The sequence below is a fragment of the Marmota flaviventris genome, chromosome 18 (genome assembly GCF_047511675.1).
Source record: "Marmota flaviventris isolate mMarFla1 chromosome 18, mMarFla1.hap1, whole genome shotgun sequence".
Taxonomy (NCBI): domain Eukaryota; kingdom Metazoa; phylum Chordata; class Mammalia; order Rodentia; family Sciuridae; genus Marmota; species Marmota flaviventris.
The window spans coordinates 31507382-31526365 of NC_092515.1; the positions used below are offsets into that span (position 1 = coordinate 31507382).

The window sequence follows — 18984 nt, forward strand, 5'->3', positions numbered from 1 at the left end:
CGTGCTCTTGTGGACACGATGCTGCTGAGCTTGATCATGGCCTGGTGGCAAGGAGGCAAGCAGAGGGTGGGGCCCCTCTGGAGAGGCCCCAGGCTCGGTGTCTGACACAGGGAGATACTCTGAGGGCGGCTGGCTGGGGTGGCAGGTAGGACAGCTCGTGGGTAAGGCCCGGCTCTGAAGTCAGCTCTCAGGCTACCTCCTATTACATGTGCCTTGAGCTGGGAAGCAGATTTCCTCCCTGTTTCCTCATCTGTAAAATCAGGGGAGGTAACAGCGCCCACCTCCCAGGGCTGTTGTGGGGTAAGTGGGGTGGGTTGTGAGGAGCTGAACCCAGGGCCTGGCGTGAGGGTTCTCTGCATACCAGGCACTGGTAGTCACAGTGGGGATGCTGACAAACAGGCCACGTGGAGCTTCTGAGAGAATCCGGGGAAGGTGAGGCACTGGGACAACTGGTGCTGGTCACTTCTAAGCTAGGCAGCCCCTTTTAGGAAGCCCTTCCAACAAGTCCCTGGATCTCAAGGCTATCCACAGAACATGTATCAGTTAGCTATGTTTAGTAACAAACATCCCCACACTCAATGATTTAAAACAACAATAACTTTGGAGTTCATGAATCACCTGGCTGATCTTGACCGAGCTTGGCCACATTTCTGGAGTTGACAGGCTGCCCGCTGTCTAGGCTGCCCTTGGCTTGGCTCCAGGTGTCATCTCATCAAGTGTCCCCAGCAGGACACCCTGAGCATGTTCTTCTCATGACAACAGCAGAATGAGGGTGAGTGAAGCCCACAAGGTCCCCTGAGGCCAGGGCTTGGAGCTGGTCACCATCCCTTCTGCCTCACACTCCTGGACTGCTGGACTCAGGGGATGGGACACTGACCCTGTCTCTTCACAAAAAGGAACAGTCAGGCGATGAGGCAAATGTCATGGAGATGGGCAGGACGAAGAGCTGGGGCCACCCCTGCAGTGGGCCACACGCTGCTGGTTGATGGGAGGCACTTCTGGGGACCCACTGGTGCCTCCCCAGCTGATTGTCCTTCCCGATTTGTTCCTGAAGGTTGGGGAAACTGGGGACCTCAGTGAGTACGATGCCAGCCTGCAGGTATGACGTGCCTTGGCCGGGGTCATTCCCTGGGCTGAGAGGCCTCAGGCCCCAGCCGTCACCTCCGCAGCCCTGTGAGGCAGCACAGCTGGGGCAGAAGCCTCAAGTTCAAATACCAGCTCTGACTGCCATGGTACGCGCTATCTGTGTTAGTCAGCTTTCCGTTACTGTAACAAATAACCAAGAGAAGCATCTTATGAGGAGAAAAAGTTTATTTTGGCTCACAGTTTGGGAGGTTCCCATTTGTGGTTGGTTGACCCCACTGCTTTGGGGCCTATGGCCAGGCGGCACAGCAGAGCAGCAGCACATGGCAGCACCAGTCATCTCGTGGCTGGGACCTGGCAGAGAGGAGGGAGAAGGGGCTGCCCTTCCAGAGCATTCCCCAATGCCCTAACTTACTCCCACTAGGCCCCGCCTCTTAAAGATTCTCCACCTCCCATAGTGCCACGAGCTGGGGATGAAGCCTGAACAGAAATGCCTTTGGGGGACACCTATCTAAACCATAGCAGTGCCTAATAGATAGGGAATTCATATTTGTTGTATCCATTTGTACTTTTATTAAAATATGTTTATTTTGAAATATGCCACACAGAGAGAAGAGCATGAATTGAGGTGTACAGCTTAGCAAATTATTAGCAAGCAAAAGCCCCTGTAACCATTACCCACGGCTGAGGACTAATACACCTCCGAACCTCGAAGACTCCCCATTGTCCTTCCCCCATCAAAGCCTCCTCAGTCCCCTGGAAGCAAGATCCACCATCAGGGCTTTTATTGTGACCCTTTCTGCCTTTCTTGTTTCCTTAGATGTGTGATGGGTAATTTTGTATGTCAACTTGCCTGGGCTACAGGATGCCCAGGTATGTGATGAAACATTTTTTTTTTTCCTGGGTGTGTCTATAAGGATGATTCTGGAAGAGATGGGCATTGAAACTGGTGGATGGAGCAAAACAGGGACCCTCCCAAATGTGCATGAACATCACCCAGCCCTTCTCTCCTTATAAGGGCCTGAGAATAAAAACGTGGAGGGAGTTTGGATTCACCTCCCCGTGAGTGACTGCGAGCTGGTCATCAACCTCCTGCCCTCTGTGGGCAGACCTTCCCCCTTCCTAGACTCCAGCTTGCAGACAGCACACTGGGATTCCTCAGGTTCTGTAGTCATGGGTACCAATGTCTTATAGTAAATCAATATCTGTCTCTCTCTCTCTCTCTTCCTCTGTCTGTCTCTCTCTCTCCTGTTGATTTTGTTTCTCTGGAGAACCTTGACTGATACTTGGACAGAAGTTTTGCCATCTAAGTAAGAATTCTTAAACGGTGTCATTGGCTTGACCTTGACCTTCACGAGACAGCATCGCAGGGGCTGAGTGCAGGTCTGCCCTGCCTCCTTCCATCCTGCCTGTGAGGTCCACCTTCCCATTGTCTGCACTTGTTAATATCCATGACTATGGCCTACCTAGAGACATTACACAGCTTCTTCCAACGTTTCCTGCGGGTGGGCATTTGGGCTGTCCCTGGGTGGGGAAGTTACTGGCAAGAGCCCTGCTCTGAAATTCTAGCTGGTGTTCTGGGTGGATGTGGTTGTCTCTGTGGGGAACATTCCTCGCAGTGGACTCTCAAGGGCTCCTAGGGAGGCTACCTCCAGGAGACGGTGCTTACTGGTTTTCTTTTCTTTCTTTCTTTCTTTCTCTCTCTCTCTCTCTCTCTCTTTTTCTTTTTTTGGTCCCAGGGATTGAATCCAGGGACACTTAACCACTGAGCCACACCCCAAACCTCTTTTTATAATATATTTTACTTAGAGACAGGGTCTCACTGAATTGCTTAGGGCCTTGCTAAAGTGCTGAGGCTGGCTTTGAACTTGCGATCCTCCTGCCTCGGCCTCCAGAGCGGCTGGGATGACAGGGTGAGCTTTCTGAGGCTGTACCCATTCACACTCTGGTCAGCTGGAATGAGATTTCTCTTTTCTTTTCCTCCGTCCCATCCCTCCCTCCCTCTTCTTTCCTTCTATGTACCTACTCATCCAACCCAGGCTTCGGGACAGCCTCTGCCCTGGGCCTGGACAGGAGTGACACCTGCCATCAAGCTGTGCACCTCTGCGGTGCTCTCCCCTCCCCCAGTGCACTAGGCAGAGGGACAGGAGCCCCCACCGCCACTATCCGGGTCCCCAAGGGAGGGAGGAGGGGGCTGGGGAGGCCCCTGTCGCACCTTCCTTCCGGGATGCCCGAGACTCCCCGAGGGCCGCTTCCCCTTCCACGTCCAGCGAGGGTCCACGCAGCCCTGCGGAGCGGCCACTTCGCAGTGGCCCAGGGGAGGCACCCTGCACGCGCCCTATTTGGGAGAGCAAGGACTTCCCTTATGGGAGGTGGAGGCTGATGGCCACCCCGAAGGGGACAGCGCCTCCTTCCTCCTGTTGGGGCTTCTGGGGTGCAGGATAAGGACGGGGCGCGGGGAGGCGAGGTCCTGAACCCCGGGCGCAGGCTCCCGGGAGGCTCCTCTGCAGACCCGGGAGGGAGCGTGCGTTGCAAGGGTAGGGGCCTCGGCGCTTGGCCAGCCTTTCCCCCAGAAAGCCGTTTCTTCCCGCATTTCTTCAGCCCCCCGGACGGCTTTACCGAGTTGAGTTTCTTTTTTCTTTTTTTCCGGAGAATTGCTCAATTCCCCTTCTTCCTCTTTTTCTCCCGCGCCCAAGGCTCGGGGAGCAGCGGAGCCGCCGGGGCGGCAGCGCCACCTGCTGGCAGCCCGGTGAGTAGCGGGATCCAGTCCTGGGTCCCTCCTGCCTCCGGATTGATTGTCCCGTGAAAAGGGACAAGGATTCAACTACTAAAATGAGTTTAAAATCCCAGGATAATGGAAAACTGAAGGAATTGGCATCCCTCTCACACTTGTATGGTGGAGGAGTGAGTGAGTCCAGCCGTTAGGGAGAGAGAAGAAAAGTAATATCAAAACCACTGAAAGTGTTGATTCATAAATACACACAATCTTTGTCAATTAAAAAATAAAATTAGGATTGGAGGCGAGGCTTAATGGTGGAGTGCTTGCTTTTGCATATGCGGGGCTCTGAGTTCCAACCCCAGCACCATAAATTACAAGTCAAATTAGTCGATTTTTAATAGAAATATTTAGAAATTCAGAGATGCCACTGATGCCACTGTTGGAGACTGCTGTTAAGAGAACACAAACACAAAAAGGCACGAGAATCAAGATGTTTGCTGCAGTGTTGCCTGAAATAAGGAAAATGAGGTATTAATGTATGGTTACAATAACTATGGCATATGCATTAGACTACAATGAAACCACCCAAAGTAGCCTGTAGGAACAGGATCTATTACAGGAAGTGTTCAGGATGTGTAGTTGCAATTTAAAAAGCTGATGACTAAACAATATGTTCAAGAACCGTTTCCGATCAAGGCCATCCTGAAATGCATGCTGTTGGCACTTGTGCATTGTGGGGATGGGGCTCCTCAGAAAAGGACAGTTGTGTGTTTCCTACACAGCCTATAGGTGAGGACCTCACAAGAGTCCTGGACAGGAGAGTCCTCTGTTGCCAAGAAGGAAGCATGTGATCCCGGAGCTGCTGCAGCCATCTTGTCAACACGAGGAGAGAAGGCCAAGCAGGGGAAAGCAGAACTAAGGGGGAGAGTGAAAGTGAGAGAGAGAGAGAGAGAGAGAGAGAGAGAGAGAGAGAGAGAGAGAGAGAGAGAGAGAGACTGGATGACAAAGTTCAAGTCCTTGGCTCCAACTTTGTCCCGGAAGCTGGTCTCCGCTAGGACTCTTCAGGGAATAAATTCCTCCCTTGTGAGGCTGACTCTGTTTTTTGTCATGGTAACTCAATGGTTCTGCATGGCCCCAGACACAAGCTCCCCAGCTCCTTCACTTTGCAACGAGCCACTCACTAGCCAGGGGAATGACAGAGGTATCATGAGAAGCTTTCTTCTGTTGGCCTGGGAGCCCACTCTCTTGGTGGCACAGCCAGGTGACACACCAGGGTGAGAGCATGTTCCCTTTCTGGGAAAAGACTCAAACCTGAGGGTCAGAGGAGATTCCAGGGTGAAGGCTGAGCTCCTGCTTCCCCTCTGCCCAGATCCCCACTGGCCCGTGCGCCTGGGCTCTGTCGAGGGCCCCCTCCCAGCCTGGAGTCTCCCTTAAACCGCTCCTCCCTGGAGTGGTCTTCTCTGGCCACCTGGCTGAAGGACCGCACACTATCCCAGCTTGGGTTTGCTCTGCGAGTGGCCTTCTGACACGCCACCTCTGTGAAAGCAAGGCCCGGTCTGTCCTGGTCCCTGCTGTACCCCCAGCTCTTCCCAGGGTCTGGGACATTCTGGAAGTACCATCTGAAAACACAACTGCAGGGCCTGGGGCTATAGCTCAGTTGGTAGGGTGCTCGCCTCGCATGCACGAGGCCCTGGGTTCAATCCCCAGCACCACATACAAATAAAATAAAGATATTGTGTCCATCTAAAATTAAAAAATAAATATTAAGAAAAAAAAAAAAGAGTGCCTAGCTAGCTAGCACAGGGTTTGTAGTTTGGAGGCCAGGGGGGGGGACAAGCAGCAGGCTGCCAGTCTCCAGACAGTCTGACATGATGCTGTGTCACCAGGACCACGTGGCTGGGAACTTATTTCCTCTTGCCGTATTTTCCCGTGTCTTTGGGAGTGAAAGAGAAGCCCTGGTTCGCTGATAACAGGTCTTTGCCCTCTGAACCAGGGACCACCGGCGTCCTGTCCCGGGCCGGGGCCTGCTGGGGTAGGATACGGTGGCAGGTTCCACTGCGGTTATTTGATAGCTGCCTTCCAATTATAGCCAGTGACTCTGATTTTCCGTTCAGGGTAGTAACAGGAAGTTTCTTTTTCAAATAAATTTACATAAGTAAAAGGATATCAGCTACAAGGAAAATAGCAATTCAGTGACAAAACAGGTGGTGGCATTGTTAACAGGGTCCCAGAGGAAGGGGCGCGTGACGGAGCAGGAAGATGCCAGAAAGGCAGCCTCTGGGGGAGTGGCCAGTGCAGTCTGGCTCTGAACTCCAGAGGCCACCCGGCCGGGCACAGGCCCCTGCCAGCAGGTAGAGTTGGTGGTCACTTAGCTGCTCTGAAGCAGCCTTGGCTAGTGGGACGGGTGCTCTGAGGATAGCAAAGGGACGCTGGCCTCAGGACTGCAGCCCACCCTGAACCGAGCTTCCGCCTGGGGCCAGGAAGCCAGGCCGGGCTAAAGGCTTCCACCCAGGCCTCAACGCTGACCCTGAGCCCAAGTCCAGCCCGGTGGCCCCGCCAAGGGTTTTCTGGAATTTGAACCTGGAATTATTTGGCCTGCCTTGCCTGTCAAAGCATATCACTTTGATGTGGATGTCCCATGTCTGGTTCTTGCACTGTCCCTGTCTCCTGTGACCTTGAGTGACCCTCTGCAGGCCTCACTTTCCCCATCTATAAACAGAGAATATGAATTAAATGGCTTTGAAGGAACATTGAGAGGACCAGGGACGCGTCCCCTCCCTCCCCTCTCCTCTTCCAGTACAGGGCTCAATAAGTGAAGTACGGGCCGCGGGTCCAACCCATCTGAGCTTCATTTCCTGGTCTACCAACTGTTAGCTGTGTGACCCCAGGTAAGTCACCTAGCCCCTCAGGGTGTCTGTGTCCTTCTCTGTACATGGGGTGGGAGCAGGGCCCACACGGGGGAAGCCTGCCTGCAGTAAGAGACCCCCAGCATCTCCGGATGCAGGTCTCACCAGCAGGCCTAATCCCATCCCAAGGGGAGACCCCAGGACACTGGCTCCTTGGGGCATCAGGACCACGTGCCCAGAGCACGTTCCGGGGAGAGGCTGGCATGGTGCCACCAGTGAGAGCCACCCAGGACCTGGGCTGGTGCACCTGTAAGAGACAGGGGGAAGGCCAGGTGGGGAGGAGCCCAGGAAAGTACCTGCCCGGGCTCTGGGGGTGATTTTCCTCAAGGCCCCCCTCAGTCAGTTTGCAGGGAAGCCTCACCTGCAGGGGGCGGGAGTGGGGGTAGGAGTAGGGGTGGTCTCGTTAAAGTGGCCATTCTGGCTGAGCAGGCCGAGGCGGGACTGAAGGTCTGCGTTTCTCCCAAGCCCTGGGGAGCCTGCTGCTGCTGACCCCAGCCCCACCCAGGTCTTGAGGGCAGGTGCTCCTCACCTCTCCCGTGGGCCAGCTTTTGTGAAAGCAGGAGAATTTCGGCCCGGCTTCCTTCCAGCTCCCCAAAGACCCCTGGAACAAGGTCTAAGTGAAATGCACAGTGGAAAGGGCCCAGGAAAACAGGAAGTGGGGTATCCCCGTGGGGTCACTGTGAGCCATGAGGGAAACTCCCTGGGGCAGGGCCTGAGAATTCAAGGACTTATTCCCCAAACCCAAGAAATGAGTGGGTCTCTGACTCCTGGAGCAAATGGCATGTGTCAGGAAGAGATGGCCATCACGGTCATCCCAGGACGACCCACAGTGGACGAGGACACTGTGCACATGACCAGCAGAAACTCCACTGGACCCACGGGCTGCAGCTGTTGGGAGAACTGGGAGAAGAGCATGAGTGTCATGCGCTGGGGTCCCAAAGCTGCCCTTTGTGGCGGCTACTGATTATTCAGGAGCTGGAGTGATCCTTTACCTGAGAATTCTGTCAGGAGCCAGTCCTTCTGCAGGTGGTAGTGATGGGGAACACCCCTCTACGACTGTGTAGGTATTTCTACCCCATATGGGTATTTTCTCTGTGTGTGCACGCCACACACACACACACACACACACACACATCATATATTTGTGACTTTGAGATGCACAGTGTCTTCACCTTATGCTCCTTCTTGACCTAGATCCACGCTGACTTCCTTTAGAGAGAGCTTGCAATAGCAGTTGCAGGAACACCTCCAAGTGAAACCGCTTCAACACGACTGCTCTTCTGGCGCTATTTTGGACCACACTGTTGTACTCAGCCCCCAAACGTGGGTGAGCACAAGCTTGCAGTCCAAATTCTCTGACATCCCCTCCTCTACCCATGCCAAGCTTGATTCATGCAAATGTCCTCTTGTCCCTCCCTGCCCAGCAGGTGTCTTCATCCACTTTTATTGTTGCTATAACTGAATAGCACAGACAGGGACATTTATAAAGAATGAATATTTACTCAACTCAGAGTTCTGGAGGCCCCACATCTAGGGGATGCAGCTAGTGAGGACCTTTCTGCTCATGAGGATCCAGAATCCCACGGCAGGGCGGCTATCACCAGGCAAGACAGAGCAAGTGGGTCAGCTTGGGTCTCTCTTCCTCTTTTAAAGTCACTAATGCAATCATGGGGTTCCCACCCTAATGGCATCCCTAATCCTGACTGCCTCCCAAAAATTCCACCTCCAAACACCATAGATTAAGTTTCTACCCTCCTAATACCTCACAGTAGGGATTAAATTTCAGCATGAAATTTAATCCACCCAGAACGGTAGGTTTCTCTTGCATTGACTCTCATATTGGGGACCTAACTCTTGGTCTCCCAGTCTGCTGGAATCCCCTATGAAACTCTTCAGCGTTTGGGCACTTTCTCTTTCTTAGTAAATATTTGGTGCATTTTACAATTGAGAATATTTTATAGTTGATGAAATAATTTGCAGTTTCAGTAGGATCTTCATAATAGCAGAGTCACGACTTTTATTTTTTTCATTTAACACTCTAGTTTCCCATATGCCCTGGCTTTCAAGAAGTCCAACATATTCCTGCTTCCAGGGTCCTTCTCCTGGAGTAAACAGAGAGACAGGAGGGTTTTCTTTGTCCAAAGCTGTCTGTGTTTTATTCTCACCCTCAGGAAAGAGCCGGGATTGGGCCACACAGTGGTTGCCACAAGGTGTCGCTGTTGAACAGACTCTGGTGTAGTTTAGTGAATGCTTGTCCACTGCTACCTTGACCTGGGCCATATCCCACCCTGGCCAAAGTAGTGCCCAACATTAAGGTTTCCAAATTTTGGCCAGAGAGTTTAGTTTAGGTCTTCAGGGGCTTCCAGGCTCAGATACACATTGGCCCAATTCAGCCTGTACCGTTAGCTCAGGTCATTGGTGCTGGCTCTCCACCCCACTCTGGTGTCCATGGTGTGAGTCCTTTCCTGATCGTAGGCCTCAGTAGTCCTTTCCTGACAGTAGACAGTAGGCCCCACACTATCAGAGAGGTTCCAGGAACTCTGTACCTCAAATGGAGAGCTGTTGAGAATTCAGTCTGTTTTCTATCCAGAGGCCCCACTGCATGTTCTTATTCCCCCTCCTTCCAGGGCTACATCCACATATCTGGGGATGCCATTCAGGTAACATCGGCCATATGAGTGAAACTACAACTCCAGGCAATGTGTTCTAGCATCCTAGTCAGAGAGGTCTCTGGAACTTCCCTTTCTAAAAATGCCCGTCATAGAATCTTATGATATGATAGCTTTCTGGCCCAGTATCCTCCTGCCACCCTTCAAAGACCGGTGTTCAACCTTCACCCTGGGGGCTCTGCAGGGGGAGAGGCTGTCCTGAAGGGACAATAGGAGAGCCTTTGATTTGCCGAGTGAGGTCTGCATGCTAAGGGGAAGAGCAAGAATATTAGGATAATGGGTGGGTCTTTTTTTTTTTTTTTTTTTGGTCTTGCAGATTGAACCCAGGGGCACTTGGAAACTGAGGCACATCCCCAGCCCTTTTGGGGGGGCTTCCACACCCGGCTGGGTGGGTCTACTTATAAGCATAAGAGCAGCAAAAAAAGACCCAGGGCAGCTGGAGAGCCCTCTGCCAGGAAATTACCTGCGCTTAGTCCATGATTCGTGATGCAAACCTCTCCTCCTGCTTCCCACAAAAACATCAGTAAGGTCCACAGCACTCTCCAACATTTTTTGCAGCTAGTTTTGTGGTTTGGAGATGAAGGGAGCCTGACATCAGGGGACCTAAGCTAGAAACACAGGGGGTCCCAGGAGCACCTCGTTCCATACAGATCAGAGGGACTTGCCCAACGTTACCCAGCAACTCACAGCTCCCAACAGGTCCTCCCGTGAAAAACGCTGCCCGCGCCGCCCACCGGAGCCACGGTGGCCCCTAGTCTCCCTGCCAGGTGCCCGGCTGGCTCAGGACAGATACTCCCGCACCGTGAGCTCCTTGAGGGTGAAGCCCCGGTGGGTGGGCTTCCGGAGCTGGCTCTCCTCCAGCCTGCCCTGCAGGGACACGAAGTCCTTGCCCAGCACGTAGGCCAGGCGGATCATGGCGTCCAGCAGGGGCGCATAGTAGCGATGGCCCTCCTGGGCCTGCAGGCACCGCAGGGCCCGCTCCCCGGCGGCGAAGGCCTCGGCGGGGCGCTCCAGGTCGCGGTGGCACACGAGCATGGCGCAGAGCGCGGGGACGGCGGCCGTGGGGCAGTGGGCCGTGAGCTTCTCCTGCAGCGGCACCACGCGCACCAGCAGCTCGAGCGCGCGCGCGTACTGGCCGGCGCGCAGGCAGCCGAAGGCCTCGCGCAGCTCGGGCCGCGTGAGGAAGTCGGCGAACTCGCGCGAGCGGCGCACGCAGCGCAGCGCGTAGAGCAGCCCCAGGTACTCCTTGAGCTCCAGCTGGCGCTCGCAGATCATCTCCTGCGAGAAGTTCCCCGTCAGGCGCTTCCGGGGGAACACCACGTCCTCCATCTCCTCCCGGAACGTCTTCAGCAGGCTCTTGTGCAGCCTCTCGAAGTCCGAGTAGCGCCGATCCAGGACAGCCTTGTTGCTGTCGAAGCTCCCCGTCTGGATGACCACGATCTGGTACATCTGCGGGACAGGTGGGGCCGGGCACACCTTTGACTACGCGCGAGCAGGTGAAAATGACAGAGCCCCCGGCAAAGGACAGTAACGACGAGGATACCCTGCAAATGGGTCATCCTTATATGCAATTCTGTTCTAATTGCCCTCGCCGTCGTCTGAGCTGTAAAGGGGCTCAGGACAGACACCAACCCTGCAGTAACGACGACAGCACCATAGGGCAGCTCAGAGGAAAAAAAGACACATGCAGGGGGCCTGGGGACCCTCGTGGCTTTCCCTCGTCAAAGCTGGGCCTCTGCGATCTGAACTGGGAAGTGGGTCAGAGCATCCTGCACACACACACTGGTAGTCATGGTCCATCAGGAAATTATTGTTTGAATTCTCCTTCAAGAGAGTACTGGCGGGCTGGGGCTGGGCTCAGTAGCAGAGCGCTTGCCTCGCATGGCATGTGTGAGGCACTGGGTTTGCTCCTCAGCACCACATTAAAAATAAATGAATAAAATAAAGGCATTGCGTCCATCTACAACTAAAAAAAAAATTACACACATACACAAAAAAAGAAGAGTACTGGTGAAGGGTACAGACTCTGGAGCCAGACGGCCTGGGTTATAATTCCAGCCCCATCACAATCTAGCTGTGTGGTCTTAGGTAATTTATCCTCTCTGAGCCTCACGTATCTTATCCATAAATTGATGATAGGAATAGTACCTACTTCAATCACTGTATGAGGATTAAATGAGTTAATGCACTGAAACCACATGGAACTGTGCCTAGCATGCAGTCAGCACGCAGTGGTAGCTATAGTTATTGTCCTGGTTCCAATTAAGTGGAGAAGAGGGGTCAAGTGTGGCTCTGACATCTTCCTAACACAGGCTGGAATTCCAGCCTTGCTAAGACAGCAGCCCCCAAGCACAGAGCTGTCCAAGGCCCTAGTAGCCAGCCAATTGAATTACAGTATTTAGTTTTATTTGTTATTTACATTTGTAGTTGTACGTACTTTTCTTTATGCCATGTGATTGTGGTTTTCCATTTAAATATATTCAGTGTTTTAAAGAAGGGATCCAAGTTATGGTGGCAGATGCCTGTAATCCCAGCAGCTCGGGAGGCTGAGGCAGGAGGATCATGAATTCAAAGCCAGCCTCAGCAACTGTGTGGTACTAAGCATCTCAGTGAGACCCTCTCTAAATAAAATACAAAACAGGGCTGGGGATGTGGCTCAGTGGTTGAATGCCCCTGGGTTCAATCCCCAGTAAGCCCTCCCCCTGCAAAAAAAAAAAAAAAAGAAAAAGAAAAAGAATTGATCCAATCTAAAGAAAAAAAATTAAATAGCAGTAAAAGACACAAGGTTAGGACAAAATCCAGTGGAGAGGGATGAAGATGACTAATACCGGATCACCTGGGCTTCAGCTGGGCTATTTCTTAGGGTCTGGAAGCTTGACTCCTCCTACCTCTCTAATTTTCACAGAATTTAGCACAGTGCTCTTTGGCCATTGCTCTGGAAGAACTCTGTGAGTTAAAGTCTATCAACCCATTTCGTGGTTGGGGAGGTAGAGGTCTTGCCCAGGGCCATTTGAAAGGGCTCCATCACTTCCCCATCTCAACTTACCACAAACTTGGAGACCTTTCGCTCCTCGATGCGGGCTGAGGCGATCTCAAAGAGCAGCTTGACGTGCTTCCAGCGGCACTTCTCCTTCTTCCAGTACTCCTGCAGCTCCCGGGTGGTCATGCTGGAGTTGGAGCTCGGACTGGGGTGGGCACCTGGAAGGACAGCCTCCTTAGGGATCTGCACCAGGGCTGTGCACTTGAGAGGCAAGGGCTTGGGGCGGTGGCTGGGTCTGTCTTGGAGGGGGCATCAGGATTCAGGAGGAGCGGTAATTATGCCCCTCTGCCCACCCTTACATTTATAAAACTGAGTGTGGGGGAGGGCATCAGCCAGGAGCCTGCGTCCAAGCTGGCAGAACCCACCCACTGCTGACGACTTCAAATAGCCAATCACCGCAGCTGGTTTCCTGATTGTGAAATGCAGTGCGGGCATGTTGCAGAGGCCCTCTGGCCTGCAGATCAGCACTGTGCAGCCCTGTACTGCTGACAGTACCCTGCCTTGTCTACCTGGGCCCTGCCTGCAGCACTGACTGTCCGTGGCTGCCCCAAGGACCCTAAGCACATGCCAGAGCGGTGGAGGGAGCTGCCAAGATGCTGGGTTCCAGCCTCAGCCTGGCCCGCCCCTCCTCGCCCTCGCTCACTGCCCACCCGGCCTGCTTTTTCTACCATGGGCCACTTATCTGTTTTGAACCCAACCCTCCCATTGCCCTACCTGGAAACCAACTCTGTTTCTTTCCCTTTTTTGGTGTTTGTAATCTTTTTAAAAAATTGACTTATCCTAATTTGTTGTATATGACAGTAGAATGCAGTTCAATTCATATTACACAAATAGAGCACAATTTTTCATGTCTCTGGTTGTAACAAAATAGAGTCACACCATTCGTGTTTTTATAAGTGCACTTAGGGTAAGTCTCACTCCACCGTCTTTCCTATCCCCAAGCCCCCTCCCTTCCTCTTCCTCCCCTTTGCCCTATCTGAAGTTCATCTATTCCTCCCAGGCTGCCCCCAACCCCCATTATGAATCAGCCTCCTTGTATCAGGGAAAACATTTGGCATTTTTTTTGGGGGGGGGGGAGGGGATTGACTGACTTAGCATTATCTTCTCCAACTCCATCCATTTACCTGCAAATGCCATATTGCTGAGTAATATTCCATTGTGTATAAATGCCACATTTTCATTATCCATTCATCTACTGAAGGGCATCCACAGTTTAGCTATGGTGAATTGTGCTGCTATAAACATGATGTGGCTGTGTCCCTGTAGTATGCTGATTTTAAGTTCCTTTGGGTATAAAGCAAGGAGTAGGATAGCTGGGTCAAATGGTGGTTCCATTTCCAGTTTTCCAAGGAATCTGCATAGTGCTTTCCAGAATGGCTGCACTATTTTATCGTCCCACCAGCACTGTATGAGGGTACCTTTTTCCCCCACATCCTCGCCAACACTTATTGTTGTTTGTATTCTTAATAGCTGCCATTCTGACTGGAGGGAGATGAAATCTTAGAGTGGTTTGGATTTACATTTCTCTAATTGCTAGAGATGATGAACATTTTTTCACATATTTTCTTGGTCGATTGTATCTCATCTTCTGAGAAGTATCTGTTCAGTTCCTTGGCCCATTTATTGATTGGGTTATTTGTTTTTTGATGTTAAGATTTTTGAGTCCTTTATATATCCTAGAGATTAGTGCTCTACCTGATGTGCGTGTGGTACCAACTGTGTTTCTGAAACCTCCCTTGAGACCTGAGCCCCTCTGAGAATCTTGAGAAAGCTTAGAATCTTTCTCTACTAAAATTGTGCAAGTAATTGTGCATTTTTTTTTGTGTGTGTGTGAATGATGTGGTCCCCAGAAGCCCTGGCCTAGTGTGTCCACCTGCCTACATGTCACTTCAACTGCTCCTTGGCATTACAGTCCTTCCCACCTTGTTCCAATAGCTCTTTGTGGCACTTCTAATTGTTTTGCATGGGTGTTTCCCTGAGGAACCAGAGGCCAGTACAGTGGTTTGTTCTCTGCATTGAGTACAGCAGGTTTTCAATGGGTCCATCTTGAAGGACTGTCGGGAGAGATTAGTTCCAGGAGGGGTGCTATGGGAGGTATCAGTGCCTGGCTGGGGCCTTGGGCACTCATTGTCCTGGAACATGCTACTGACTTTCTAGGGGAAGCATGAGACTCCCAGCGTAAGGGCTTTCTGGGGCCATAGCGACAAGCGCAGGGGCCTCCCTCAGCTGAGACGGGATGGGACTGTGGTCTCACAACTCTGAGATAAGTTCCACCACACGACCTCCTAGAAGATTCCTTTGGGAGTGAGCCTGTCACCTACCCAAGTCATGTGCTCACTGGTACCCTGGGTGGCTCCCCACTTTCCCCATCCTCATTTCCCGATCCCCTGCCCTTGCCTCCTGGTCACCTACCACATAAGCAACTAGCACCAAACCTCATCCCAGGGTCAAGGGTGACCCAGGGTAAAAGAGCTGCCAGACTGTCCTGCACCCATTCGTTGTAGGCGCCCACGTTTGTACTTCAAGTGTCTTTAAACCTGTCCCCCTCACGGAGTCCCAAGCTGCAGGCCCACCTGAGTGTTCTCTAGGTCCTGGGCTTGGGAGATCTGGGTCCGAGGTGGGTGCTTCCTGCTTGGTCTTAGCAGCACACTGGGTTACAGGTCCTGTCCAGCCAGGGCTCCCAGGGTGCTCAGGACATGCCATGTTCCAAGGCTGCCAGGGCAGAAGAGAGAACAGTGAGTGCCCATTCATGCTGGGGCTCCCAGAGGTTCCTGGGTCCCTAGGACACATATTGTACTGTCTGCTCAGTACAGAGGGGAATGACAATACTCCCCCCAGCTGACCCTCCACTGCCCACCCAGCTGCAAGATCCAGACCTGGGTCTGCTCTTCTGCTGGACAGATGGTTCCAAGGTGACATAGACCTTCTGTTAGGATTATGATCCTTGTACTATTAAGTTGCTCTTGATTTTCAATGTGGTGACTTCAAGCCAAGATAATGGCTTGTCCAGTTAAATGCCCCAATGCTCAATTTTAGATTACTCTGTGTGTATCATCTAACATCATCTATCTACTGTCTATTATCTATCTACCAATCTGTCTATCATCTATCATTACCTATCATCTACCATTCATCTATTGTCTATCATCTGTTATCTATCATTATCTATCACCTGTCTATCATCTATCATCTACCTATCAAGTTACCTATCTATCACCTATCTATCATCATCATGTATCCTTTATCCTATTTTTTCTATTTCTGTACCATCTATCTATAATCTATACATCACCTATCATCTATCTATTTATAAGGAAACTTTTACTGACAGCTTATTTGGCCCACTTCTTATTCACCTAGTTCTTCATATTCCTTGTCTAATTTACAGCTCACAGAAATCTATCATTTCCTGTAAATAACAGATGAGGAAACGGAGGTCTAGCCCAAGTTCACATGGCTGGTGAGTGTGCCCAGTGAGCAAAGTGGAACTTGTTTGGTGTGCAGTCTGCATTCAATCCGCTCACTCTCTCACTTAATCTGACCACCATCGGTGATAGGGACTACTTTTATCTTCACTCTGTGATAAAAGAACTTGGATTTAGAATTGCCCAAGAGCGAGAGCTGGTACCTGGTGTCAGGACACACCCCCGCCTGGCTGACTCTGTCTTAGCCAGGTGAGTTGGGAGGGCAGGCAGGTGGTAACCGAGTTCGGTGGATGCAGCAACTCTGCTAGTGACCCAGATGAGTGAATGAGATGACCTGGAAGCCGGAAAGTTTCTCGGCTTCTCTGTGCAGCCAAGTCCCATGGCATCACAGCCAACCCATCTGCACGAGGTGGGTGGACTGTCAGGCAGACCCTGGAAACAGCCAGTCAGGGCACACACACATACTCAGTGTAGTCATCCTGTTTTTAGGATCTGGTAGGTGCTGGATGCTTTGGGAAGTAGTTGTGGAATCAATGACTCCAGGGTGTGAGTTGGAGTGGAATTCCACATCCCTGCACATCAGAAAAAGGGGCGAAGCATTTGGAGCAAGTAGCTGGGGCACCGCTCAGGCTAAAGGATTCAAACTTGGGAGGATGCAAGTGACCCCCTACCAGGCTTTATCACTGTGGGATGGTGGCAGTGGGGGTGAGGGGAGCTGGTTCTTGAACTCTGGACTGTTGGGTTCCAATCCCTGGGTCTGACCCTCCGGCTGGCCACGGCCTGGAATGAAGCAGGCCACTGCTGCCTTAGCGTCCCCGGTGGTTCCCTGGGGTCCCTGCTCCAGGGGTGAGGGCCTTTCTCATCTGGCCTGACCTGGGGAGGATGAGCTCGGCTGCGACTGGAGCCAGGCTTCAGGGGGCTGTGGAATCCGAGCCCTGGCCATACTCCAGGTCCCCAACTGGGCAGTTGTCTAGTGGCTGTCCCCAGGGGCCCTTGATCCGACTTCTCCTTTCACAGATGAGCAAACTGGGGCACAGGGCAGGGGCCTGGCTGGCCAGGACTATGGGAGCTCAAGCCTGCTGCAGCTCACACACCTCAGCCATCTCATTCTGTCCTCAAGGAGTCAGGAGACCCGGCTTCCATCCTGACCAACTGTGGGCTCTTGGGCAGGTACTGTTTCCCCACCTGAAAAGTGTAGCCTCAAGCCCAGCCCTGCTGGGGATGGGTCCCCTATGTCATGCCAAGTGACCAAGCAAGATGGCGGTGGTCCCAGGCTTTCCTATCTAATGGACTCTTGGTAACCGGGATTCCTCGGGGACGCAGGTTTGTGGGCAGGCCTCTGCATGGGCCTCAGCCAGCTTATCTGTAAAATGGGTGACTGTGAATGGATTGGCCCCAGGGTCCCAGCCCTTCCCGTTCTGCTTTCGTGATTGGGCAACTAATACCAGGTCAGAAGCAAGGCCTGGCTTTCTCAAGAACTTAAAAGATCCCAGAAATGATGCCTTGGCTGGAAACTGCAGTAAAGACCCGAGAAAGCCGAAACCTGGGCTTAGAATGAAAATCAAATTGAAGAGCCAAAGCCGGCTCACTTAGGTTTCCTCTGTGGGGTTTGCTGGGTGTCACCCATTTATAAAGGAGTAGAAAGGGAAAAGTCACGCACTGGTGCCACCATGGGGTCTTGGGCAGCTTCCCATCCATGCCCAGGCCTCAGTCACTCCATCTGTGAAATGGGACAGCAAAGAACTCTAAAGGTCTTTGGGGTCAGCCACATAAGGGATTCTGAGGACTCGTCCCTCCCTTCCCCATGGCCTCTGCTGAAAATATTTCTAAACTTCACTATAAAACACTGAAGTGGGGGGGGCCAGCTTGGCCCAGAGGACAGAGCAAGAGCTGGTACACGGTGCCCGGACACTCACCCAGCCTGTGTGTCTATGTATCAGCTCCCAGCCCCTTGGCCCTCTGGCTTGGTGTGTGTGACAGTCATCCTACTCCTCCTTGACTCCCAGGTCCCCTGACCCTCACTCCCTGCTTTGAAGAGTCCTGCCATGTCCAGTCCTTCTGATGGGCACACAGGGCCATCTGCAGAGCCCACGCTCCCTTCCTGAGGGGGCTGCAGAGGCTTCTCATCTGGGATGAGTCTGGTGGAGTGGAATAAAGCTCCCTGGCCTGTCCAGGAGGCAGAAGAATTTGGGACGTTGGATGCACAGCTGCCCTCACTGGAGAGAGGGTGGGCCCCACTGGACACCTGGACATTCCCTGAGAAGCCTGCCCAATGGCAGGGACTCCCGCATATGCGTGTGCATCAGGATGCCCTGGTGGGGTGGGGTCTGGGAGCTGGTTCAAAAGCAGATTTCCTGGCTCTCGACACCCAGAGTCTCATCTAGTTCTGGGGTGAGCCCTCGGTTTGTATTTTGTACCGATTCCCCAGGGCTGTGCTGATGCAGGGTCCCAGGCACTGCTTTTTGGTTCCCCAGGACCAAGAGGGCTTGGAAGAGTGCTGTCATTTCAAGAGGAATCGAGGTGATGGGAAGGGGGGCTGCTCCCTGCTCGGCCCCAGGGTGCTACAGGCTGTCACAACCCTTCCCCGTCCCACCCTCTCCCCAACAAACATGGAGGGGTCACAGGAGGAAGGGATGGAGCTCAGAAGCCACCTGATCTTGGGATCAAACACTGACCTGAGGTCTTCGGGCCCTGAGTACGTCCAAGGGTCCAGGAGCGGGTCACATATTTTCTCTGTTCCAAGCTCCCGTAAGTGGTTGAGTGGCTTTTGCTTTGCTAAGTTCCCTGTTTGAAAACAGGAAATAGGCTGTGTGACCTGTCCTGATCGCCCCCGCTGATTGGCTGGTGAAAGGTGATACTGAGAAGCCCGCAGACAGACGGCCTGTGGTCTCCGGGGGCAGTCCGTGGGAGGGGCAGCGTGGGGCAGGGCAGGAGTCTAGGCTGGCCTCACTGCTCAGCAGCCCAGCTCCCCGCGGAGGCCCAGACAGTCCCTGGCACTCCCAGAGTGGCTCCCAGAGCCCTTCATTTTAGTCCTTTTCTGATGCTGTGAGGGAAGACCGTAGACTGAGAAATTTATAAAGAAAAGAAGTTCTTCTCAGCTCACGGTTCTGGAGGCTGCGAAGTCAAGGCTTAGTGGCAGTCC

General features: G+C 52.6%; 1 protein-coding gene across 1 annotated transcript; it reads right to left on the reverse strand.

The window, feature by feature from the left end:
* Positions 1-8701: 8701 nt before the first annotated feature.
* On the reverse strand, positions 8702-18627 carry Snx20 (sorting nexin 20). Its single transcript, XM_027938950.2, has 4 exons — positions 18518-18627; positions 14991-15129; positions 12424-12575; positions 8702-10826 (listed from the first exon to the last, which is right to left on the reverse strand). The coding sequence occupies exons 2-4, from the start codon at positions 15118-15120 to the stop codon at positions 10158-10160; spliced, it is 951 nt and encodes a 316-aa protein (XP_027794751.2). The 5' UTR covers positions 15121-15129; positions 18518-18627; the 3' UTR covers positions 8702-10157.
* Between the last annotated feature and the right edge of the window lie 357 nt (positions 18628-18984).